At 41.7% G+C, this 27,320-nt stretch overlaps 1 protein-coding gene across 1 annotated transcript; it reads right to left on the bottom strand.

The window, feature by feature from the left end:
- Positions 1-6,938: 6,938 nt before the first annotated feature.
- TMEM171 (transmembrane protein 171) lies at positions 6,939-26,940 on the bottom strand. The gene is made up of 4 exons (XM_060761680.2): positions 26,440-26,940; positions 13,833-14,546; positions 12,147-12,288; positions 6,939-9,824 (listed from the first exon to the last, which is right to left on the bottom strand). Coding segments are annotated over exons 2-4 (777 nt in total). The 5' UTR covers positions 14,467-14,546; positions 26,440-26,940; the 3' UTR covers positions 6,939-9,823.
- Between the last annotated feature and the right edge of the window lie 380 nt (positions 26,941-27,320).

Here is a 27,320-nt window from a genome sequence, read left to right as displayed (position 1 = left end):
ACCAGCATAAACTTACATGTGATGAGCTGGGATAAGTTTCTATAACTTAGAATAGCACAGGATTGCAGAGTCAGAACTTTATTTTTTAGAAGTAAAAGAAAAACATTCTTTTCCAATTGAAATTTTTATTGAAATTTTATCATGCAAAATAAAGAAAATGAAAAGAGAAATCTAAAGATAGCATTTCCTTTACATTGAAAGTGGGAGAACATTTGCTTGTATAGAAAGTAGGAAAAATAGAGAAAAGAAAAAGAGGAAAAAAAATGAAAAAAATGAAAAATTTGAAACTCTAAAAACTGTAAAAAAAGAAAAAAAGAAGAAAAAGAAAAATAGATATTTGTTGACTTCCTTATTGCTTTTGATGGTCATTGAGTTTATTTGGAATTAATATTATGTTATAATTGTTCTGCTTCACCAACGTCTTCTTTTTCCCTTAAGATTGAATGTCTTCAGCAGATGAGATCTATTTTCATCTGTTTTAAGTAGTCTTTTACAAGGTCCCAGTTGGTTTCTTTCTTAGGTAAGCCTTGGTTAGATGAAAGCCAATAGGTAAGTCTGTACATTCTTGAGAGAAAAGGTCTTGGAGCTAACTAGCTTACTAAATCTCATCTTCTAAAGAGGGAAAAGGGTAAAAAGGGTAAAAAGTCCATGCAGCTACATTTTGCCCAGAGAGAGGCAAAATGTGCATCCTCATAGGTAGAAAGCAGAAGAGAGCAATGGTGGAGACCACATAGTCAACCCAGGGCAATAAAACTTAAAGAGGAAGTTCCCGCACTGAATTCGATTTCTGTATCATCAAAGAGGGGGAGGAGACAGTAGCTAGCAGGAGGAGTAAAGACAAAGCCTTTTGGGAAATATGCATGGTAAAGTGGGGAAGGAAATCCCTCAGTTTTGCTCTGCCTCTAGCCTAGCTACTCATTGAGGTCTGGAAACTTGATGACACAAGATACTTGTGCAGTCCAAGGTGAAACCCAACACCAATGGTGCAAATGTATACTACAATAATTAATTGGTTAAAGAGAAATGCAACGCACACTCAACACAATTTACTTGACATATCTAAATCCTGAGTGATCCCAACTCCCACTCATACTTCTCCTGTCACACGGCACTCTTTGTAGCATCCCATTCAAACACTAAGCCATTTCCCAACTATACCATAAACTCTACAACTTCCAGCAGATCACTGGAGCCCCCGGTGGCGCAGGGGGTTAAACCCCTGTGCCGGCAGGACTGAAGACCGACAGGTCACAGGTTCGAATCTGGGTAGAGGCAGATGAGCTCCCTCTATCAGCTCCCGCTCCTCATGCGGGGAAATGAGAGAAGCCTCCCACAAGGATGATAAAAAAAAACATCAAATCATCCAGGCGTTCCCTGGGCAACGTCTTTGCAGACGGCCAATTCTCTCACACCAGAAGCGACTTGCAGTTCCTCAAGTTGCTCCTGACACGACAAAAAAAAAAAAGTAGATCACTTACTTTCTCTTATTTACTACACATCACATATATTACCCTACCTTATCTTAATTTATGATATAAACGAATGGACTGGACAAAGGCAAATGAAGTGAAACTTAATCCAGATGAGATAGATGTGGTCCTAGTCAGGCTGAAGACTGATCAAGGAATAAGGATACAGCCTGTGCGTGATGTGGTCACAGTCCCACTGAAAACACAGGCCCACAGTTCGAGGGTAGTTTAACCCAAGGTAAAGCTGCATTAAGTGATTTTGCTTAAATTTTGCTAATTTAGATCATCTGCTGTGAAGCATATAGTCGCCACACAGTTTATCACCTTCCACACCGATTGAAGTGTTAGTGTAGATCAGGCATCCTCAAACTGTGGCCCTACAGCTATTTCAGCCGCCAACTCCCAGAATTCCTGACAATTGAACAAGCTCATTAGGGCTTCTGGGAGCTAGAGGCCCAAACAGCTGGAGGGCCGCAGTTTGGGGATGCCTGGTGTAGATGTACCCCTGGACACCAGGTACCATTGATAGCTTTATACTCCAGATATTGCTCCTTATGGGAAAGGTAGGGAGGAACCATGTGAAGGACACAAACAAATAGACCTTGGGAGCAATATGTTACAAAGAACATATTACCTGTAAGTGATTATATGGGATGGTGGGGTGAGAAACTAACAATGTAAGTAAGAAAACTAAAATTTTAAAGCAATGCAAAAAGAGCAGTTAGTTTGCAGGTATAATGAGCAACAATTCTTAGTATTTTCACACATTAGTCTTTAGAGCATTTCAAAGTGTATTTCGATAAGGTGTTTCCAAGTTTTCTGTCATTCTCTTCTCCATCATAATGGTTTTTCTTCTTTAAAAGTATGACAGAAAGTAATGGGAAATTGGCAAATGATACAACAATGTACTGAGTTAACCTTTCTTTTAATGTCTTAATAAATAACAGCAACAGGTTACTTTTTAAAACACTAATAAATAATGAATTGAATTACTTTCTAAATGTAAATTTTGAAGCTATGCCAAAAATTAAGGAAGATGTGCTACCGTTTGAAAACATTTGTCTGTAGAATTTGTACCCCAGCTTTAAGTTCTGCATTCCATCACAAACTTCTTTCACTATATTTTAAAAAAACTCCAGTCGCAATCTTTGCTCCATATTCTGTTCCCCTGAACTATTTTTGATGCTAAACGGCAGCAACTTGCTTTTGCTTGCTTACCTAGTGTTCTTAAATAATGAATTATTGTACTTTACAAAGAATACAAGCTCACAACAGAATGCAGACCACATATTAAAGGTAAAAGTTTCCCCTTGACATTAAATTTAGTTGTGTCCAACTCTGGGGGATGGTGTTCATCTCCATTTCTAAGCCAAAGATCCAGCCTTGTCCATAGACACCACCAAGGTCATGTGACTACATGAAATGCAGTTACCTTCATTATCTATTGATCTACTACTCACACTTTCATGTTTTTGAACTGCTAGGTTGGCAGAAGCAGAGGCTAACAATGGGAGCTCACACCATCTGCGGATTCATTATCTATTGATCTACTACTCACACTTTCATGTTTTTGAACTGCTAGGTTGGCAGAAGCAGAGGCTAACAATGGGAGCTCACACCATCTGCGGATTCAAACTGTCAACCTTTTGATCAAGTTCTGCAGCTTAGTGGTTTAACTCACTGTGCCACTGCATCCAGGCCACATATTATTACACAACTAATAATGCAGTTCAACAAATAGGTTGTACACCTTCCAAGCTGAAACAAGCACTTTGTTGTAGTTGTCGTCATCGTAATACACCTTCAAGTTGAAACAAGCACTTTGCTGTTGTTGTTGTCATACACCTTCAAGCTGAAACAAGCACTTTGTTGTTGTTGATGATGTTGTTGTTGTTGTTGTTGTTATGCACCTTCAAGTTGAAACAAGTTCTTTGTTGTTGTTGTTGTTGTTGTTGTTATAATAATAATAAACCTTTATTTGTATACCACTCTATCTCCCCAAGGGGACTCAGGGCAGTTTCCAGAATGGTAAAGCATTTCAGTTGTTGTTGTTGTTGTTGTTGTTGTCGTCGTCATCGTACACCTTCAAGATGTTTCCTACCTATGTCAGCACTCAGGAAAGGTGAATATCTAAATTATGTGAATACATAAAATACAGCAGTATACTTTTCAAGCACTCCAGATTAGCAAACATTTTGAAAATGTGTCTCAGAATTAAAGAATAAGCCAGAAGTACACTTTAAAATGACCTGGTGCTTTTGAAAGTCATTTTTAATATTAAAAATGTTTTAAAATCTTACACACATAAGACATAACAAAACCTAAAACGAAGATGCTAAATCTATAAAGAAGTGCAGCACATTTTTGGCTGAGAATCGCTAGACCCTCTAGATTCAGTGGGGCTTGCTCATTATTAAGTGTGTTCAGGACCGAAGCCACATCCATCCATTAGCATTCAGCTCACATCTTGCAACCTGTCTGTTCAAGGTATCGGGAACATTCTTTACTTTAAACCTTTCTCTGCTAATTCCTGGTTTGCAGATGAGCAAATAACAGGTTTTCACAAGAGAGGTCAAGCTCCCAGGAGAAGCCAAGTGAAAAATAAATGGGTCCAGCTGATGTAAGCTCTGCCCAGACTATGATTTACAGCAACCACAATTCCTGTGAAATCGGTCATTACGACAGCAGAATGGTGAGCGCATTAACTCTCTTTAGCTTTGACTTAGTGCTCTTAGCCACCAGCTAAAACTGATTTTCAAGGGGATTACTACTTACATAATACCATCCTAAATGTTCTGAATGGGCATCAAAATACTTGTTAGTAGCTAGCCAAAAGGACTTTCTCACCCACAGCATTTCAATCTGTGTCCATAAACAAGTTGTATTTCCCCCTTTACACATACACCACACACACACTTGTTAGTAGCCAATCAAAAAGACTTTCTCAGCCACAATATTTCAGAATGTGTTCATACAAGTTGTATTTTCCCCTTTACACACACACCACACACACACACTTATTAGTAGCCAATCAAAAAGACTTTCTCAGCCACAATATTTCAGAATGTGTTCATACAAGTTGTATTTTCCCCTTTACACACACACCACACACACACACTTGTTAGTAGCCAATCAAAAAGACTTTCTCAGCCACAATATTTCAGAATGTGTTCATACAAGTTGTATTTTCCCCTTTACACACACACCACACACACACACTTGTTAGTAGCCAATCAAAAAGACTTTCTCAGCCACAATATTTCAGAATGTGTTCATACAAGTTGTATTTTCCCCTTTACACACACACCTTTTAGAGAACAGTCCAAATATTGGAGAACTACTTTTAATTGTCTCATTGATTGAGCTCTGATACTTGGATGATACAGCAAAAGTAAAGAATTGGAAGCAGTTGACCAAGCATGGAAGCCTTAAAATCAAGTCAGAGGTTGCTATGGTTTTTATATTGAATATGTTTTTATGGATTTTAACATAATTGTTTCAGTACTAATGATGTTTATTTTTTTAATATTTGTATATTTTAATTTGTATTGAAATGCTTTTAGTGCAAACTGCTTTGATTCTCCTTGTGGAGAAAAAAGCAGGAAATAAACATAATAATGAACACAATAATAATAACCCTAAAATAAGAACTTAACATAGGAGTTCCATGATTACAGCAGTTCCTAATAACTGAGAGAGAAACTAGAAATGACAGATTTCTCTCTCTAGGCCCACAGCTTGGGCAGCTTAACTCTAAAAGTCAAGTTTTCGGTCCCAAGATATCCAACCATGCTAGTGATGGATAAGGTTTTTTTTTCTGAGATGTTCCTAATTTTTAAAATATGGTATATATATCAGGCAGGTTTTGCATGAGTTCCTCTTCCTTGTTGGAAATGGGTGCACCTATTGAATTAGTTCAACAAAAATAGTGAATTTTGTTTCAGTCCATTTTTGAATACTTCAGCAACTATCTGTCACATTTTCAGGGTGGAAATAACTTCAATGTTTTATAAAATCTGAATGTAAAGGAGGAAATTAAACAAATTTACCCACTCCTTTTTCCTTCTCTTCTCTTTTTTTTACTTTTCTTTTCTTTTTTGGAGATGTGCACAAGAGAGATGCAACACGTGCTCTAACATTATGAGACTGTGACATCAGAGGCCAGAAAAAGTAATTTTGGTAAGTCTGACCTTTCAGACTTCTCCAAACAGTATGGCTGTTGACTGTTGTCCTATTTTGCTCAAGAATAGCCTTAGAAACCAAATTTAAGGTAAATTTTAAACTTTACTCCAGCACAATTAAAGCAACAGGAGCAAGTCCACAAAAATAAACCAAAGTCTCCTGACACAGTCTTATGGAGTTTCCTCAGTAAAGCAAATCCACTTACACAGGCAAGATGCAGAACTGGGAATAGGGAGTGGTCTGATTGCTGCATGTCTGGAACAGCCAAAATGCTTTCCTCCTCCTCCTCCTCCTCCTCCTCCTCCTCCTCCTCCTCCTCCTCCTCCTCCAACGGAGACCTGACCACCTGTCCAGACTCCCCAACCCCTTCCTCTTCAGCCCTCTCTTCTTCCAACTCATCCTCAGAGGAAGAGAAAGACACAACGATACTGCTGGAAATTTCTGGAGATTGTATTCCACAAAAGTAACTTGTTCAACCTATGAGCATGAGTCAAACACTTCGTTGAAGAAACACAGATAGCACAATGTTTTTATTTCCTATTGGGTTGTAGCTCTTGTGTGCCTTCAAGTCATTTCCAATTTATGTAGACCTTACAGGGTTTTCTTGGCAAGATTTGTTCAGAAGCGCTTTACCATTGCTTTTCTGTAAAGTTTGTGTTTGTGCCTTCAAGTAACCTGTTGATTTATGATGACCCCATGTTTTTATAGGATCTTCTTAGGCAAGAAATATTCCAAGATGCTTTTGCCAGATCATTCCTTTGAAGTATAGCCTAAAACTATTTGTTGGCAGCCTCTCATGTAAAGTACTAACCAGAACTGTCCCTGCTTAACTTCCAAATTCAGCTGGGTACTGGGGTCTTTAGACTCAGGATTTTTCAAACTGTGCTCCTCCAGATGTTTTGGACTTTAGCTCCTACAATTCCTAACATCTGGTAAGTTGGCCAGGGTTTCCTTCAGGTCCAAAACACCTGAAGGAGCACAGTTTGAGAAACACTGCTTAGAGCAATGGCTCTCAACCTGTGGGTCCCCAGATGTTTTGGCCTTCAATTCCCAGAAACAGCTGGTAAACTGGCTGGGATTTCTGGGAGTTGTAGGCCAAAACACCTGGGGTCTCACAGGTTGAGAACCACTGGCTTAGAGTATTTAAATCTCATGTTCTACTAGATAACCATAAATACGTGTAGCATTCAAACTTACGAGTATACACTTGTGGAGAATGGACTTAAGCTGCAAAACTTTTTTACAGATAAAATACATAGCTAAGACAATGTGAGTCAAACCAGGACCAATGGTGATAACAAAATACTTTATTTCAGAGCTCAAGTTAGAAGAACAGATTTATTTGCAAGTGAAATAAATATGCTGTTGCCTTCAAAAAGAAAAAAAATCCTCATATTTGCTGGGTAAATTATTTGAGATATATGTAACAGTGCACAAGTTTTTATACTTTCATGTCCATATCACAGGTCATTTTCTGAAAAATCACAGTAGATGTTTTAGAGGGAAAAACATATCTGGGGATTCAAGAAGAGGGTGGAAAAAAGAGAGCAAACCTAATCAGAGTTAAACAGTCTTTGGAAACACCTAAGTTTCCTTACATAGGGATTTTTTCATGTCAGGAGCAACTTGACATGAGAAATAGCAAGTCACTTCTGGTGTGAAAAAATTGGCCATCTGCAAGGAGGTTGCCCAGGGGACACCCATATATTTTGATGTTTTATTATCCTGTGGGAGGCTTCTCTCATATCCCTGCATGAGGAGCTGGAGCTGACAAAGGGAGCTCAACCCACTCTCCCCGGATTCGAACCGCTGACCTGTCGGTCTTCAGTCCTGCCAGTATACCTTATAAGTAAAGGAAATATTGATATGTGTATCAATAACAACCCAGAAAGATAGGCCAGTGGTGTGAATAAAGTACCATCCTTTGGAGTTTCCTTATAGAATAGCTTCACTGAAAAAGCAAAATTTTCAAGAATTTATGTATAATAAAGCTTGCCTGTTTCCCTTGCTTTTGGAAGCAATCAGCGAGATGTCTTTGGAAAGGAACTGAGGCATTTAGGAGACACACAGTGTTTTCCAACATTGAATTTCTTACAGACAGCAATAATATAACATAAACATCTCCACCTCTCTGCTTATAATCTCTAATTTACAAATCTGTAGCATGTGCAACATTATCTTACTGCCAGTGGCAGAATTACTGTCACAGACTAAAAATTGCAAGAAAAGCATGGATGCTGCCCAACCCTCTATTAGGATGGATTTCTCAAGTAGGAACTGGAAAAAATGTTATACTTTATTCAGTGACTCCGACTCTTTGCAAGCACCAGCTAATGAACTGAAGAGGAGAAAAAACTAAAGATAATAATGTCACATTGTACTTGTCTTGCCAAACTTTATCAGGGAGATGGATGCACATGAGCATTTGAGTACAGATATGAATATGTGGTTGGCAAGTATATGTCCTCTGTAACTTACAGCATGGTCCTTATTTCTGCAAGCTGAGACTTGCTATATGCCACATTAATTAAACACCAAAGACACAACATATGCTACAGCTTTTCTTCTAGCACAATGTTTAATCAATTTCTATCAGACATTTATAAATGCGTACCTTTGAGTCATTACGTTCTCCCCAAACACAAAATAAACCTCAAAGCTTTAGTATCTTTAATTCTGAACTTGTCAACAGCCAAGAGAAAGAAATGAAGAGGTATACAAAGCTACACGAATGTCTTCTCCCAGTGATTGGTGTGTACCCCTAGCTTTTGGTCCAGAGAGCAGCTACTGGCATAGGCTCAAGTATAAGTCTAGAAACTTTAGTCAAATAAACATTGTGTCAATTTATCCATGGCTCAATCTAAGCACAAAATCTTAATATTTATCAAAAAAGGAACCATCCCCTCCTCTGAGAAGAGTGGTGAAAGATGAGAGCTTAGTCTGTTTTGGGAGAACCTAAAAGAAGTTCCAACTAACGCCCTTTATTCTCTCTGCCATGGCACTGCTTTTGGCCTATTTGAATGCCTAGATGGGCACATGGTGATGACAGCAGCACTTTGAATTTTTTCCTTAAAGAATCATAGAATGCCTCTAGAAAATGGCCATATAGCCCGAAAAAACCTACAACAACCCAACCATAGAGTTGGAGAGACCTCGTTGGCCATCCAGTCCAACCTCCTGCCAAGAAGCAGGAAAATTGCATTCAAAGCAACCCTGACAGATGGCCATCCAGCCTCTGCTTAAAAGTCTCCAAAGAAGGAGTGTCTACCACAATGCTCAAAGGACTGATGCTTTCCCCTCTCCATGGAATGACCCTCAACATCCACAGTTCATATCAAAATCCATAATTTTGGCCCCTAAACCTGCCCTTGACTTGTATACAAGGTTGACTTATACATAAGTAAATACTGTAACTTTTGAGTTTCCTGGTCCTACTGAAAGTTTTTTCTGTTTTGGTCTTGCCTATCGCAAATGCCTCTCTGGAGGTTTCCCAGGGTATGGTTTGTTGTGAGTTTTCCAGGCTGTATGGCCATATTCCAGAAGCATTCTCTCCTGATGTTTTGCCTGCATCTATGGCAGGCATCCTCAGAGGTTGCGAGGTAGATGCAGGCAAAACGTCAGGAGAGAATGCTTCTGGAACATGGCCTTACAACCTGGAAAACACAACAAACCAGTGATTCCAGCCATGAAAGCCTTCAACAATAGATTTTCCAGAGTAGTTTGCCTTTGGTTTGCAATTGGCAGAAGTCTTGGCTTGGCTGGGTCTCTTCTGCAACGTCCTCTGCTACCTCACAGATTGAGCTTGTTGCTCTCTTTACTGGCTGCTAAGGAAGTCTCAAAGCCTCTTTCACGTCAGTTTATTCTGAGCCTGAATTCCTGTAGTTTTTTCCCTTCACTTATTTGACACAACAACCTTCCTTCATTTCCATTCCAGCTCTGTGTTTTTCTCGGAGCTTGTGATAAGCATACAGCAATGGATAATCTCAGTATTGCAGGGAGAAGACAAGACACATTCATTATTTACAGCTGCTTCATTTGCCTTCTATCGTGGAGATGACTCAGAGGAAAGATAGAGAGCAGAAAGTCTCAAAGGATGAATCAATTCCCGACTTGGCACACAACAGCTCATTTGCCCTGTAACCAGCCAGGTCACATACGTTACAAGTCTGTGCTCTGCAAAATAAAAAGGGAACATATTAGATTGTTAAATGTGCTATTTAAATTGAAATCCCACTTGACTCCATGTAGAATTGAAAGTGGATAACACTGTCACTGACATGTAATGCAAGAAATATACAGCAATGTTATGCACACCAAAAGAGGATGAATACATCAGGCACATATACATGGCAAACATTCAATGCCAATTAGACACACAACACATATAGACTGACAAAGAGTCAATTTAACATTCCAGCTTTCTGGCTTCATGAGGGTATGCCCAATTCTGGCCACAGGGGAAGTTGCAGCTTCACTGTCCACTCGTGACACTAAGTCCTTGATGGAGTACTTCCTCATTCTTATGTATGCTGCTGGAAGGTTTTATGGTGTTGTAAATTAGTTAAATTAGCCTCCCAGCATAAAGCAGTACCTAAATTTCCTACTTGACAGATGGAACTGTCTTTTGTGCTGCATAGGTCAACAGCAAGCTAGGCTATTAATGGTCAGGAGCTCACTCCAACCCGAGCTAGCTTCGAACTCATGACCTCTCGGTCAGTACCGATTTAATGCTGCTGGCTACTAACTAGCTGCACCACAGCCCGGTCCCACACTTGCAACACCTGCAGGGCCGAAGTTTACCCATGCCTGATGTATATCCTTTTTGTGGTGAATATAGACATACCTAATTAACCAAGTGTATAGTGTAATTTGTATGAAATAAATCAGAACCACATACATTCCTTCCATGCAATGATATACAATAAGGATGCATAGCGTACCTGTTAAAACAACATAACAAAAGGATTTCCAATTTATCACAGATGAGAACCCAATCGAGCTTTGGGATGCAGGTGTTTTGTTAATTCTGTTCCAATTGATTCAGAAATGCAAGGTAAGGGGATTTAACAACATTAATCTATATACATAAGAAAATATGTATGTGTGTATGTGGCCGGGCTGTCTACTTACTCAGACCAACAAAACATTCCTGCCTCCACAAACAGCTATAGCTCTCTCCCCTCAGGAGACATCAATGGCCCTCCCTCCAATGACATTGCAGGTGCCATAAACATGTAGAAGTGCCATACGAGTGCCGTAAACATGTAGAAAAGCCCTGCCAATGTCCTCCACAAACACCATACAAACACCCTGCCCTGTATGAAGACTTTCATACAGGGCAGGGACAATTTCATCCTACATTTTATGTGTATATCCCGGAACTAACCTGGCACACTGAACCTCCATGACCAACAAAACGTAATGGAGGTCTTTGGAGGAAATTCACCATGACGTGGGGGAGTTGTAGTTCACCTACATCCAGAGAGCACTGTGAACCCAAACACCGATGGATCTGAACCAAACTTGGCACACATACCTGATATGCCAAAATTTGATTAATTGAGGGGTTTGGGGGGAACTGACCTTCCTTTCTGGGAGCTGTAGTTCACCCACAACAAGAGAAATCGTGACCTCCACCAATGATGGACCTGGACCAAGTTGGCACATAGAACCCCCAAGACTAACACAGCCTACTGGAGGGGTTTAAAGGGACTGACTTGCCATAGTGAGGGTTGTAGTTTACCCTATAGCCAGAGAGCACACTGAACCCCACCAATGATGCATCTAGAGCAAACCTGCCCAACATCACAAACTTTAAGTACTGATTAACTCTATCAGTTTAACCTGGCTTGATGTGAGTTGTAGTTCACCCACAACCTTATGCATTTTGTACAATTAAAATGACTTTTTCAAATAACCCAGGCAATGCTGGGTACCCAAGCTAGTTAGTAATAAACATAAAATGCAGATTTATCATAAGATGTATTTTGGAATTTATTTACTGCATACACATTCTTCCAAAAAGCACACAACAATACTTCTCTAGATGTACAATCCATCTATGGAGCAAAGGTAGACTATATTCATTTTTAAAATGTGAGAGCACATCTAGACATAGCATCTATTTCTGATAGATTTGACAGCTGGGATGGGTTGCAGGAGACTGGATCAGTTTGCAGCACTGTGTTTTCACCATGAAGTGGAAAGGGAACAGGTACCCAAATTGGGCCAGTCTTTCTCTTCCCTCTCTTCAGAGTTAATAGTTGCTTTGAATACATGATTCAAAATGAAAGGAAATATTTAACCTGTCCAGCATCATAGCAAAAATTGAATTCCTGACCCCCAGAGCTGCTTTCAAATCTTAAAACAAAGCAAAATACCAGACATTGAAAGTTCCAGGCTTGGACTGCTCATTTCAGGATGACCTTGGCTGCTAAGTGCAGAAATTAACCCATGTACAAAATGCGTAAAAAGAAAATATATAAGTGGCCTTACCAATTACTACAAGCACTGTTGTATGGTGGAGGATTTTCACTTAAAATCAAATCATTTGTCTCCAAAACCGGAGTTACAGTTTGTAGTGGATAGTCAGCGAAGTAAGGTGGTGGCGGCGGTGGAAACACCATGACAGTGTCACCTATAAAGAAAACCCAGAGCTTTAAAATCAAATTCTTCTGCAGGTGATCCTTATTACAATATATACGACATTCCTATTTCTAAAGTGTAAAACATGTTACATTAATGAAATACATACAGCATGCCTCATGAATAAAAGATAAGATACAGATATAATTATATATTATTTCTCTTAATTCCCTGTGGATTAAACTTTCAGTGAACTTTTAAAAACAGTCCTACCAACATCTACACATAAGAGAAATATTCAATGAACAACTTATTTCATTTCTTACACAGCTTATTGGTGAGGAAATTTTGAAAAGCTTCCATTTCTTACCCAGGTAAGATATTAATGGTTCTTTGTCCTTTATTTTTTGTAAACCATTTTTCCAGAGCTGTGCCCCAATGAAGTACATCAGTCAGCTAATGATGTTTGTAGCCAATACAGGCAGTCTCCAAGTTACAAACATCCGACTTACAAACGACTCATAGTTCAGAATGGGGGTGAGACAACAGGAAGTGAAAGAAATCTACCCCTAGGAAGGGAAATTCACTCCTGAAAGAGTTATCATGGGGGAAAGGTGTTTCCACTGAAGCTTTATCTCCAGTCCTTGTTTCCCCAACCATTATTTACTGATTGGTTTACAGTACTTATACTCTGCCCTTTTCATCCCGAAGGGAACTCAGGGTGGATCACAGAACATATATATGGCAAACATTCAATGCTGATTATACAAAGACAAGACAGACAACAGTTAGAGGCATATTTAGGCTTTTTCTCATCATTCGGCATTTTTTGGAGACTGTGCTCGGTTCAAGCCACAGGGGTTTGCTGTCACTCCATCTCCTTGCTTAAGATCTTTCTTAGTTCATAAACCTTTGTCTGAAACACTGTTTCTAAAATACCTCCCTGCTTAATGCAGTTCCTATTAATCTACTAACATTGCTATTTTCAATCTGCTAGGTGGGCGGGGGAGCTGGGCTGAAGGTCCCAGGAAGGTTCTCACCTTTCTCCAGTCTACTCAGAGAAGGGGGTGGTTTCATCTCTGATAAGAGTTACGGTAAACCACTCACACTGACTCATGGATAAGTCAATCCTGTCTTTTGGGGTTGGTAAAAAAAACTTCTTATATTTGATTTCACACCTGTGATTCTAAGAATACATCCCATTTTAGAGATGTTTATATAGGGGGAAAGTACACTGTACACTATATACAGCAGGTATGGGGAAACTTGGACCCTCCAGGTGTTTTGAACTTCAACTCCCAAAATTCCTACTAGCCTCAGGCCCTTTCCTTTTCCCCCTCTGCCACTTAAGCGAAGGTGCCTGAGGCTGTTAGGAATTGTGGGAGTTGAAGTCCAAAATATATGAAGGGCCCAAGTTTGTCCATACCTGATATACAGTATGCCATCTCACTTCTTCTTCTTCAACATCTTTGACTCTACACTTTTCCTCCTTTTCCCCCATCCCTCAAAAGCTGAGACAAAATACAGCAACCCTTTCAAGAGACTTTTGCCAAACTGCCTACTGGCAAAACCACTGGCCCGTAGACTTTCACTTACCTACTGTAACATGAAATGAATCAGGGTTGAGTTGCTCCTCTTCATGGGCAGAAGATTCTTGAACGAGATTTACATTTTGTTTCTTTTTAATGTGGGCTATCACAAAGAAACACAATCCAATAAGCACAATCAGAGGGCCCATCGTTTGGACAGAATGAAATCCACAGTCTTGAAGTTCAACGCTGGATGTATTGCTATGGTTAAACTGTTGCTGGTAACGCCATCCTGGGCTGCACCCAGGAATCCAAATGCCAAGGACACTAATAAGCATCCCACTAGTTAAAAATAAAAAGCCGAAGACCAGAAACTGAGCAAACTGACAGTTTCCTCGGCAAAAAACAAAACCGTAGACCTGGTCATTGTGCAGCTGTACTTCTTGAAGGTAGCCTTTGGCTCTTGACTGTGCCAGAATGATGCAAACTAGTCCAACCACGGCAAGTAAGGGCCCAATGATTTTAAGGGCTCCTTTACAGTCACCAAAGCCCCCACTTGGGCATGTCTGCAAGACAAACATTGAAAGCAGAAATCCAGCACATAACAACGTAATGCCAAAAACAAAAAGGAAAGAGATAAGTTTCCTAGGGTGTCCATTGTCTCCTTCTACTCCATTCACGGTACCAGGAACCGGATACATTATTATTTTTTAAAATGCTTCTTCAAGCCATTATATGTTTTCTTCTAAGGAAATCATGATGATGGTACACTTCATTAGGCCTGAGAATTAAAACAAAAAGATGACAACAGTTATTAAACGAGAGAACATATAGAGATAATTTTACAGATTCATCCTATTCCTGACTTAACAATTGCTGGTTGGAGTTTGAAATTCTCCTATGTTCCCTTGCTTCAAAAGACGTTGAAGCTATGCTGAAAGAATGTCATCATTTCCAAGAATGAAAAATAGTAGCTGGGAATAAAAGAGGACCTTCGGAAGGTGATGTGACGAAATGAAAATCACGTGTAGTTCACATTTGATCAGCCCACACACTGCCTTGCCAGAGAAAAAAAATATGTCACACAGATGAGCAATAAAGGACAAGCACTTTACTCTTCGTAATTCAGCACAACATATTTAAAATCATGTGGTCAGTCACATTAACTCAGATAATGTCCTCTTACGAGAGACTGAAAATTGTCTTTCCTTGTCCATGTGGATAAACTCCTTCAGCGCTGATGAAGCAAGAGCACACACCAAACTGTCTCTCTGTTTGCCTCTCTTTCTGCTTCTCTGCAAGCACCCGCACAGCTCAAGCCTGAAAAATGTAACAGTATCCAAAAGTCCCAGGCTCAGCCAGCTCCCTGAGCATATCTTAACTAAATAGCTTTGTGCATCTTATTTTACAGTTGGCACACACACTAATTTCTTGCATGCTCCAACAGGCAAAGCATATGCATTACTACTGAGCTACAATATTTTTCCTAAGCACAACTAAGTAATAAACCCTCAAAATGGAGTCAATGTTTCACTGCCTTCTCAGACTCGTCTGGGGGAAACAAGAAAGAGAACCCCAGTTGATATATAAAAATCCCATGCTTATACATTTATTTTGACTTTTGCGTTGCTTTTAACATGTTCTTGAGGGCCTCAGATTCCCCAACCTTGACTAGAGAAATGAACTCAGAGAAAAAAAATCTCAGTTCAAATACCAAGAGTCACAAAATTATCTGGAAGACCTTGGACCACCACTCCCAGATTTACCTACCTGTGAGGGGAAAAGGGGAGACCATATAAAAACTGCATTTTAGAACATACACGTGACAGACAGGTAATAGTGTGATATGTAGGGAAAGAGACCATTAGAGATATGACAGGGAGGTTTTGCATTTACTTAGCAGAAGGGATGTCCAAAGTCCATCAGCTGTTAACTTATGACTTTAAAAGGAACTCAGCTATGTATCAGTCAGTTCTATAGTAAACAGTAAAACCCTGAATATGGAAAAAAGCTTATATATTAAATAGTGTGTGCTCATAAAGAGATTTTTTAAACTGCTAAATATTTAGGTAAAGGTAAATGTTTTCCCCTGACATTAAGTCTAGTCATGTCCCACTCTGGAAGGTGGTGCTCATATCCATTTCTAAGCCAAAGAGCCAAGGTCATGTGGCCAGCATGACTGCACAGAGCACTGTTATCTTCCCGCTGAAGTGGTACTTATTGATCTACTCACATTTTCATGTTTTCGAACTGGGGGTGGCAGAAGCTGGGCCTAACAGCGGGAGCTTACCCTGCTCCCCGGATTCAAACCACCAACCCTTTGGTCAGCAAGCTCAGCAGCTCAGCGGTGTGAAAAGTCTGTGGGCCGGAAGTGCTAGCTGCACAAAATACCCACAGGCTTCAAGGTCCCACTCCTACAATGGTCTACATTGCAGGAGTGGGACCTTTATATGGAACTTCACAAGATTCTCAGAATATGATGGTTGTTCTCTTGCTTCACCAGAAAGGAATAATATCCATACTGTCCAGGGCATAGAAAACTAAAAGTTTGGCATGTTCCTAATATTTATTTGTTTATTTTTAATTTTTTTTACAGTATTTATATTCCACCCTTTTCACCCAGCAGGAGACTCAGGGCAGATTACAATGCACATATGCATGGCAAACATTCAGTGCCATTTAGACATACAACATATATAGATGGACACAGAAGCAATTTAACATTCCAGCTTTTTTCGGCTTCATGAGGGTATGCTTGGTTCAGGCCACAGGGGGAGCTGCCGTCCACTTTTTATACGGGTCCTTTGATGGAGTACTTCCTCATTCTTCTGCACACTGCTGTAAATTAGTTAAATTAGCCTCCCCATATAAAGCGGTACTTAAATTTCCTACTTGATAGATGCAACTGTCTTTCAGGCTGCATAGGTCAACAGCAAGCTAGACTATTAATGGTCGAGAGCTTACTCCAACCTGGGCTGGCTTCAAATTCATGACAGTATTAGATGTATTAGTAACATAAATTGTAGTTGGAGAAATGCAAAAGGATCCTGCTGCCTGGTATCTTTCTGACAACATTTTCCATACAACTTACAAATCAGAGAACTGGTGGTGCGACTTGTGGTTTCCATGACTTGTGGTTCTCCAAATCCCCAGGTATGGTCTTTATGTCAGTAAATACACTGCATCCAAAAATATTTTAATCACAGGATGCTTGTGCATGGAGGATTTTTCAGATTATTTTTCAGTTTATTCATGCAGCCAACAGTCTTCATAACCGCTGACACATCTGGCATGAATCCCTTATCTGTTTACACAACAGGTATGAATATCTCATGGGAGACACAAGTGCTTTACTTTTTAATTCCAGGTCAAACACAGATCTGGAATCAGAAGGAAGGCCCTCAGCCAAAAATCTATTGCATTAGATACCAGAGTACATTTTTCTGGGAGACTAGATTTTCCCCCCACTAAACTGCCATGGACTGGTACCATGTTTGTGTCCATTGGCCACAAGTGTTTATTTTTTTCCTGGAAAGTCACTACGGATAGGCAGCTATCTGTAGTGACTTGCTTGTGTACTGCCATTGGGTCCACAGACCATCACTATAAGACAATGGTTCCCAGCCTGTGGTCTGTCGACCACCAGTGGTCCGAAAGAACTAAAATATGGTTTGCAGACTCACCATTACTATAATGTTGCAATGAGAGTGACTGGTCTCATAAAACCCTCTTATAGTGCCGAGGCTTATTGAATATGGTTTTCTGTGGGCAAGCAAATGGCAACTACTGAATGGCATATGTTCTGTATCCAAAACTAGAGCTGATGGGGTCTATCCAACACAATTTTCTGAATCAGCACCCAAAATAAACAACCAAATATAAAGTTGACCAAAAACTGATTTGTAACCCTTTTGGTACTAATATTGGAGAGTGGTCCCTGGACAAAAAAAGATTGGGGAACCACTGCTATAAGAGCACTGCTCTAACCTACTTGGCATCAAAGTTAATCCAGCACTGTTAATTAGTGCTTCTACATCATATATATCTGGGATTTTATTAATCAGGTGACAAAGCTAGGTTACAAAATATAATAGAAACAAAGTCCAGTTCAAACTGTAGCCAAATTCAACCCTAGTTCTCCAAGATTTGACAAACAGAACCAGGTCAGACATGCAATACCACACTTGCTTCCTACACTTGATGTATACTTGACCAAGATGATCATTCCCAAGGCATGCTAGTTTTCACAGGCTGTCAGAGTTTATTACTCAGGAGTAAACTAAAAAAGCCAAGCAAACAATCTATTTTAGGCAACACTTAGCATTTCTGCTTCCCTTCCCTTCAGGACTTACTGGATGCACGTTAATTCACAACTATCCAAACAACATGAGAGAAGAAACTATCTTATGAAAGTATAAGTATTATTACTAGGTCTAAAAGTAGTTCACATTTTAAAAAGTAATACAATTAAAAAGTAATCATCATCATCATCTCTGGCACAAGCCAGTAAAGGTGGTCCCAGTGGTGATCGACACACTGCGTGCAGTGCCTAAAAACCTTGGTCTGCACTTAAACACAATCAATGCTGACAAAATTACCATCTGCCAGCTGCAGAAGGCCACCTTACTGGGATCTACACACATTATTCGCCGATACATCACACAGTCTTAGACACTTGGGAAGTGTCTGACGTGTGATCCAATACAACAGCCAGCAGAGTGTCTGCTGTGGACTCATCTTATTGTGTTTCAAATAATAATAATAATAATAATAATAATAATAATAATAACAACAACAATAATATAATAAGGATCATCGATGTTGCAGGTGACAGCAGGATTGCAGCAGGATTGCAGAGAAACAACTGGAAAAGCTGACACGATATGAGGATTTAAAAATCGAACTGCAAAGACTCTGGCACAAACCAGTAAAGGTGATCCCATTGGTTATCGGCACAATGGGTGCAATGCCTAAAGACCTTGACCTGCACTTAAATACAATCGGCGCTGATGAAGTTACTATCTGCCAGCTGCAAAAGGTCACCTTACTGGGATCTGCACACATTATTCGCCGATACATCACATAGTCCTAGATACTTGGGAATGGGAAGTGTCCGACGTGTGATCCAATACAACAGCCAGCAGAGTGTCTGCTGTGGAATCATCTTATTGTGTTTCAAATAATAAAAATAACAACAACAACAACAACAACAACAACAACAACTTTATTTATATTCTTCTCTATCTCCCCGAAGGGACTCAGGGCGGATTCCAAACATAAAAGGCAAACATTCAATGCCCAAATACAACAACAACACACCCATATTAACAAAATTTAAACAACTCAACATATAAACATGAGTTATGATTTAACAAATTAAATTACATAAAAAACACAGCCTGTTATAACAGACATAAGACAAAACGTCAAAAAACTAATTCAGCCCAATCACCCAGTTCAACTGGTTGTAGAAAAAGAAAAACAGGCTAGAGGAAAGAAAGTGGAATCTAAACAACGAAACAGGATTATATCCTACATCAGACAGAATGTAAATAATGCACTAAATAGACCAATACTAGTTTATGGGAACCTTTACTAGGTCAAAAAAGGAACTAGATATACATCATAGCTCTTTGTTGGCATTCCACTCACTGGAGATCAAGAAGGAACACTCAAAATAGGTATTATGCTAGGTGCTAGGCTTGACCATTATTGCAGTGGCCACTTCCATAGACAATAAACAGAAATTCCCAATGGTAGGAAACAGCCAAGGAAACGGATATTACAGTAAGTGCTGAGCTTTATTTCAGCAATGTGAGAATGGGCAAAAAAGCAGCCTAATTCTTTCTGAAGGGCATCTGACTAGGACATGACTGAATGTACTGCATAAAATGGAGGCTGTTATTCCGGTCACCAGATGCAAAATTAGATTGGTAGATTATAAAACATTGTGGCAGCTCACATGTGCAGAACCATAAAATCAAAACAGGAGGAAAGATCACGAAGTCATGCTGCTGGTCAGTTTGTATTTACTTGAGAATGTAAGGCATATTGAACACTGACCAATGTATAAGAATAGCACAAATTAATGAAGCAAAACCACACACAGAAAGAAATCACCACAGAAGAGGAGAACATAAAAACAGGCCAGACAAAGACAGGATGCACTGAGGTTTTGCTTTGTTCTAAGCAAAGGCAGGAAAAGGGAGGAAAAAAACCTTAAGGTGGGATCAAGGAACCTTCTCCAAAGGCATTGTATGCTGTTGTTGTGTGTCCTCAAGTTGTTTTGACTCATGGTGATTCTAATGTGAACCTCTAATTGAATTTTCTTGGCAATATTTGTTTGGAAGGACTGCTTTCGCCTTCCTCTGAGGCTAAACGGGGATTCATATCTCCATTCAACTGTTGCTGTTATGTGCCTTCAACAACAGCATGGGCGGGAAGTGTGCAGACTAGCACATTCAGGTTTTCCTCACGTTTAGCTATGTTTGGAATCACAGAATCCTAGAGTTGGAAGACACCTTGTCTGCCATCCAGTCCAACCCGCTGCCAAGAAACAGGAAAATTGCATTCAAAGCACCCCCGACAGATGGCCATCCAGCCTCTGTTTAAAAGCCTCCAAAGAAGGAGACTCCACCACACTCCGAGGCAGAGAGTTGAGTTGTTATGAAATCCTACTCAAGCCACTGAAAGTTCTATGACTTCAAAGATTTCACCATATTGAACAGTACATTTTTGTAACCATCTGATCAGAAGCAGATTCAATGAAGGATATAGGTAACTGTAGAAATAATGACTAACTGGGCCTATATATGAGGTATCCATTGAAAACCATGGGTATATCTACAATGAAGATTTAATGCAGTTTGGCATCACTTGAACTGTCACGGCTCAATGTTATAGAATATTGGGAGTTGTAGTTTGGCAAGGCACCAGCACTCTTTGACAGAAAAGGCCAAAGACCCTGGGCCCGGTTCTGTTCAACATCTTTATTAATGACTTAAATGAAGGGTTAGAAGGCATGAACATCGAGTTAGCAGATGACACCAAGTTGGGAGGGATAGCCAATACTCCAGAAGACAGGAGCAGAATTCAAAACAATCTGGAATCACACTGTGTCCAATTCTGGGCACCACAATTTAAAGGAGATGTTGACAAGCTGGAATGTGTCCAGAGGAGAGCAACTGAAATGATCAAGGGTCTGGAGAACAAGCCCTATGAGGAGTGGCGTAAAGAGCTGGGCATGTTTAGCCTGCAGAAGAAAAGGCTGAGAGGAGACGTGGTAGCCATGTATAAATACATGAAGGGAAGTCATAGGGAAGAGGGAGCAAGCTTGTTTTCTACTGCCCTGGAGACTAGGACGTTGAACAATGGCTTCAAACTACAGGAAAGGAGATTCCACCAGAACATGAGGAAGAATTTCCTGACCTTGATAGCTGTTCAGCAGTGGAACTCTCTGCCCCGGAGTGTGGCGGAGGCTCCTTCTTTGGAGGCTTTTAAGCAGAGGCTGGATGGCCATCTGTCAGGGGTGCTTTGAATGCAGGGGATTGGACTGGATGGCACACGAAGTCATCTATGATTCTATGAAATACAGCTCCCATGATTCCATACCATCGAGCCATTGCATTTAAAGTAGTACTGAACTAAATTATTTTCACAATGTAGATGTGCCTATAGGGAAGCTAAAGCTTTGTTGTACAAAGGAAGATGATAAATTGAGGGGTTCTGCTAGATAATAGTGAGGCAGTCTAAATCATAGCAGCATTGGATCTCTAGAAGTCTGCCAGATAAAGGCACAAGTGACTTCCGTGTTCAACAGGGATGCTCCCTGACAACATCTGAAGGGTGACTTTTGACCTGAACAATAAAGAGTAGACAATACAGCTGGCAGTACTTCATTGACACCATGACTTCACTCTTTGATAATCAAAGAGGCATATTTGTTTTATGGTAAAGTCAACAAGAACAAATGGAAACAAACCCAACCCAGCAGTTATTGAGGGCACAGCTCTGTCAGGTGATTGTTCAACCATAACACTGAACATACGTGTATACTTCCCTATATGTCTGCACATTTCACCGTTCAGATAGATCAAGCACACACAGCTCACTGCTCTGCATTATTAAAATACCAAACATTTCTAACTCCACTGTATGTATTTCCAGAAGGCAATACAACAAAGAGTCTGGTAATACTCACAGTTATGACAACACAAGCCTATTTCATCAGTTATGAAAGGCTTCATTTTCTGGAGTGATGTTCCCACCAGAAAAAGAATAGAGACCAAGTTCACTTAGTTGAGATCAGGCATGGTCAAACTTGGGCCCTCCAGGTGTTTTGGACTTCAACTTTCACCATTCCTAACAGCCTCAGGTCCTAACAGGGGCCTGAGACTGTTAGGAATGGTGGGAGTTGGAATCCAAAACACCTGGAAGGCCCAAGTTTGACCATGCCTGAGTTGGATAGTGTTGGAGTTCAGCATGTGATTGTGTTTCAGGATCAGGGTGATTTGGATGTGGGAAGTGATGCCAATGAATTTCAAGATGGCAATGGTTTGGTCAATGATACTGATGCAGAGAAGGACCAGGAGACCCCTGTGCAAAGTGTATGAGAATGTCCCTGATGGATGTGGGGATGATAGTGTACTCCCTGAATTGCTACCAGAGAGTTCCCAGGATTTTGGGCTTGAAAACAACTGGGCACCTGGCCCAGCTGCAAAACTTAATGAGAAAATAGATAGATGAGAGGAAATTAGTCAAAACAGACAGGCCGAACAGTGCCTTCGGTGTTCTGCAGGCTCTGACAGAAAAAGATAAGGGGATCTCAAGTAAGGTGAAACCAATTCTTTTTATATATATATAATTATCTTTATTGAATTTTGTTTGATTATAGTCCAGTGCAAGGGGTGTGAAGGTTCTAGGAGAAAGGTTGAAAGGGGGTAAGGTGGAGGAGGGGTGGTGGAAGGAGAGGGAGGAGGGGGGGAGAAGAAAAGGAAAAAAAAGGAAAAAATGCCCCAGTAATCAAGAGTGATAATCCCTCCACCCGTGTGACTTCCCAAAGTCTTCTAAGACGTATTGTAGTTTTGTCCTTGTTCTTCTTATGTACTGGCGACTGGTGAAACCAATTCTTGAGTGCGTGGAATAGCTTAATGAGGGGATAAAAGTTCCAAGTATGGGAAATATAGTCAGATGAAGTATCGTTAGAATCATTCTGGTCCTTGTTTTCATGGAAGCCTAGCTTGGAAGATTCTTGTCTAAGTATTTCTTGTTTCATGGTTTGGATTCTTGGATTGTATAAATGCCTACTCATGACTTGCATTAATGTTTCCTGTTTTCCTGAATTATATTAGAGAAGTGTGGACTTTGTTTTTATGGACTTTGCTGAACTTAACCCTGGACTATTTTTGCTCCTGCTTATCTTGTTACCTGATTGGATTTACCTATTTATTTAAAGTGCTTTTTACTTGCTGATTTTTAATTATCTTCAATAAAAGGATTGTTTTCCAATCAACTGTGTGGTGTTTACAGTCAGAGGGCTATACCTGTCCTGGAGTGCAACAGTTAGCACCAAACCATCAAATTAGTTAGCAGATAAATCATTTTCTAAGATCTACACCTCATCAAGCAAGAGTCCAAAAGCGGCAGGCTAAAACCCAGAACCTCAATCCATGGCTGATAACAAATTAGAGACTCCCTCCTGGGCACACAAAAGATTGGGTGACTTGGAAGGCGCTGAACAGACTGTGCTCTGGCACCACGGCAAGGTGCAGAGCCAACCTTAAGAAATGGGGCCACAAAGTGGAGTCCACGACATGCGAGTGTGGAGAAGAGCAAACCACAGACTACTTATTACAATGCAGTCTGAGCCGTGCCAATTGCACAAAGGAGGAACTTCTTATAGCAGCACTAGAGACACTCCAAGTAGCCAGCTACTGGTCAAAGGAAATTTAATATAATGCCAAGTTTTGAAACTTTGTGTTTTTTGAAATACATTACAACTATAGCCTTGGTTCGCTCCTGACACAATAAATAAATAAGCTAGCAGAGCAACTAAACAGATCCTAAATTGGGCCTGTATCATCAAGTTATGAACACAAAGCAAAGAAAAACAGAACAGACTCTCCGTTAACTGGAACTCAAGCAAATAAAACTTCCAAGCAACCAGCAAAGATGAAGAAATAATACTTTAAATAAAAAGGCTATTTTCATAATTCTTTGTTACATTGAGTTAAGTTTGTATCTTTTTGTGTTAATTTTTTTCCATTACTATATTTCAGTAATTGAGTATATGGTATGGTATAATATGGTGTATAGTACTAGGCCTATTTTTCATGGTAACTCTCAAGCAACCAGATACTACATTTATTTGGGAACCACCAATCCCAATTTGTGCCAGTTAACTGAAATCCTACCGTACCCAGGTTTAACATAATTGAAGACTGAACTGCTCCAAACAGTTTTCCAACAGACCTCACAACCTCTAAGGATGCCTGCCACTGAAGTGGGTGAAACGTCAGGAGAGAATGCTTCTGAAACATGGCCATACAGCCTGGAAAACTCACAGCAACCCAATGATTCCAGCCGTGAAAGCCTTTGACAACACATATTTATTTATTTATGTAGACACCTTTATAGTTTCACTTATACTTAAACCAGAACCAGTCTTGATACTTTTCATCATTCATTATGCCTAAGGCTGTTAGGAATTGTGGGAGTTGAAGTCCAAAACACCTGGAGGGAGGACCCAAGCTTCCCCATGCTTGTGGTATATAGTATTAGGTCTATTTTTTAGCACAACTCTCTGGCAACCAGAAACTCCATTTATCTACCAATCAGCATTTGTCTTCCAATCCTCATGGATGCCAATTAACTGAGAGTCTACTGTAGCAGTTCCCTGGACTAGGATGAACTGAAGCGCAGGGAAGAAAGAGGATTGGGCCAGCTAATCGCCTCCCAGCAAAGGATTCCCCCAGGCAGGAAGTAGCCAAGCCTTGAAGCTGCAAAGCTATTCAATGCTCATCAAGGAGATCAATTGCAACATTCACACTTAGAATCAGAGAGTTGGAAGAGACCTCGTGGGCCATCCAGTCCAACCCCCTGCAAAGAAGCAGGAAAATCGCATTCAAAGCACCCCCGACAGATGGCCATCCAGCCTTTGCTTAAAAGCCTCCAAAGAAGGAGCCTCCGCCACTTGTCTCAAGCAGACAAGAGTTCTTCCTCCCACCCTGGACATTCCACAGGTATAGGAACCCCACTTGCCTAGTTTCCAACAGACCCCTCAACCTCTGAGGATGCCTGCCATAGATGCAGGCAAAATGTCAGGAGAGAATGCTTCTGGAACATGGCCACACACACAGCAACCCAGTGAGTCCGGCCATGAAAGCCTTCGACAACATATTGTATATGGACAAACTTTGGCCCTCCAAGTGTTTTGGATTTCAACTCCCACAATTCCTGGCCTCAGGCCTTTCCTTTTCCTCCTCAGCTGCTTAAGCTTTGGACTTCATCTCTGGATTTAGATCCCTTGGCAGGGGCAGCTTAAGTGGCTGAGGGAGGAAAGGAAAGGGCCTGAGGGCAGGAATTGTGGGAGTTGAAGTCCAAAACACCTGGAGGGCCAAAGTCTGCCCATGCCTGTTCTGGTGTAGCAGTTTCCTGGACTAGTGCAGGGAAGAAAGAGGGTTGGGAAAGGTTCCCCCCCCCCCCTGAATGCCAGTGGTTCAGCAGTGGAACTCTCTGCCCCGGAGTGTGATGGAGGCTTCTTCTTTGGAAGCTTTTAAACAGGGGCTGGATGGCCATCTGTCAGGGGTGATTTGAACGCAATATTCCTGCTTCTTGGCAGGGGGTTGGACTGGATGGCCCATGAGGTCTCTTCCAATTCTATGACTCTATGGTATTTTTGTCGTGTCAGGAGCGACTTGAGAAACTGCAAATCGCTTCTGGTGTGAGAGAATTGGCCGTCTGCAAGGACGTTGCCCAGGGGACGCCCGAATGAATAACGAAGCGTTGGACTTCATCTCTGGATTCGGATCCCCATTGAGCCGCGGAGACCCATTGGGTGACCTTGGGCAAGCCGCACTCTCTCAGCCTCAAAGGAAAGCCCCTCTGAACAAAACCGAACAAAGAAAACAAGTCGGAAAGACACAAAGGCGGCTTTAGGGCACGTGAGCGGCCTCTCCCTCCACAGCGACGCCAACCAGGAGGATCCCATTTCCAAACAGGCGGAGAGAGGCACCTCCGTGGAACACCGTGCGAAGCGGCACGTCTGAAACAGGCGTCACGTGTCTCTCAGCACAGGAGAGCGCCTCTCGAGTGTGATTAGTATTCCGGAAGAAGAAGGGCCGGAGGAGAGGAGGGGAGGGCGGTGCTGGGGGAGCCCAAACTCTGCAGGGAACCCCGGGGGCTGAGAGGAGAGGGGCAGACCCAGTTTGGGGTATGGAAGGGAAGGGAGAGGATGGGGGGAGAGAAGGCCTCTCCTCTCCTTCCCTTGCCTTGCCTCCCTCTCGGCCTGTTTACATAACCCCGGCCCCAGAAACCCGCTGCTGGAGACCTTGCGCCTGGCAGGAGGGGCTCAGTCCGGAGCCAAAGGCCGCCTTTGGATGGTCCTCCGTGGGGAGGAGGGGACTGGGCGGGGGGTCGGGGGCCCGGAGCCGGGAAATGGGGTCGCCCGGACTGACCTTGAGCCGCAGCGGCGCCTCTGCTTTGCTCGGCTGCTCCTGCTGCTGCTGCGTCCTCTCCTCCTCCTCCTCCTCCTCTTCTTCTCGCAGCGCGCCCTCTGGGGAGGAAGCAGCCCTTCCGCGACCCACGGAGCCTCCAGCCCACGCAGGAGAGGGCGAGGGGAAGGGAGGGGGCTCGGGCTCACGTGGGAAGGCAGGCAGGCAGGCAAGGCGGGGGAGCCGGGGAGCATCCGCATCGGCCGGCCTCCTCCTCCGCCTCCTCCTCCTTTTCTTCCTTCTCCTCCTGCTCAAGGGCGCAGGTGCGAGGCGAGCACTGGTCCAGGGAGACCCGGTTGCGCGCGACGTGGGCCTCTCTCTCTCTCTCTCTCTCTCTCTGGGAGCGTGGTGTCCCGCTCCGAAAGGCTTGTGTTCCCTCGCCCTCGCGTCCCCACGCAGCGCGCGAGCAGAACGGAACGTGTTTCCCTCCGGCACGCAGAGAAAGAGCCAGGCATCAGCACTGGGCCCACATCTCCACCATCCAACTGCCCATGCCTTTCAGACAATGCATCTTTTCCAAAACACAGAGGCAGACCTGGGCCAACTTGGGCCCTCCCTCCAGGTGTTTTGGACGTCAACTCCCACCATTCCTCATAGCCTCACAGCTTAAGAGGGAGAAAAGGAAAGGTCCGGAGGCTGTGAGGAATAGTGGGAGTTGGTCCAAAACATCTGTGTGGATTGGAAAGCTGTACACTCACCATTGAATCAAATTGGTATTGAAGAAAGTGGTTTCGCAGTGCAGGTTTACACAGGAAATCCTGGAACCCATTTGAGGCCTGGATGATGATGATGACACAAACCACAGAGCACTGATGTGCACAAAGGGATTTATTTCACACACTTTT

The sequence above is a fragment of the Anolis sagrei genome, chromosome 2 (genome assembly GCF_037176765.1).
Source record: "Anolis sagrei isolate rAnoSag1 chromosome 2, rAnoSag1.mat, whole genome shotgun sequence".
NCBI classification, from domain to species: domain Eukaryota; kingdom Metazoa; phylum Chordata; class Lepidosauria; order Squamata; family Dactyloidae; genus Anolis; species Anolis sagrei.
The sequence above is the reverse complement of the archived record's forward strand: the minus strand, read 5'-3'. Positions and strand labels throughout refer to the sequence as shown.

Coding starts and splice junctions, on each gene's coding strand:
- TMEM171 (XM_060761680.2), bottom strand. CDS start 14,466: ATGTATCCGGTTCCTGGTACCGTGAATGGAGTAGAAGGAGACAATGGA. Junction 12,289..13,832: donor TTCATTTCATGTTACAGTAG/GTAAGTGAAAGT, acceptor TTTTCTTTATAG/GTGACACTGTCATGGTGTTT.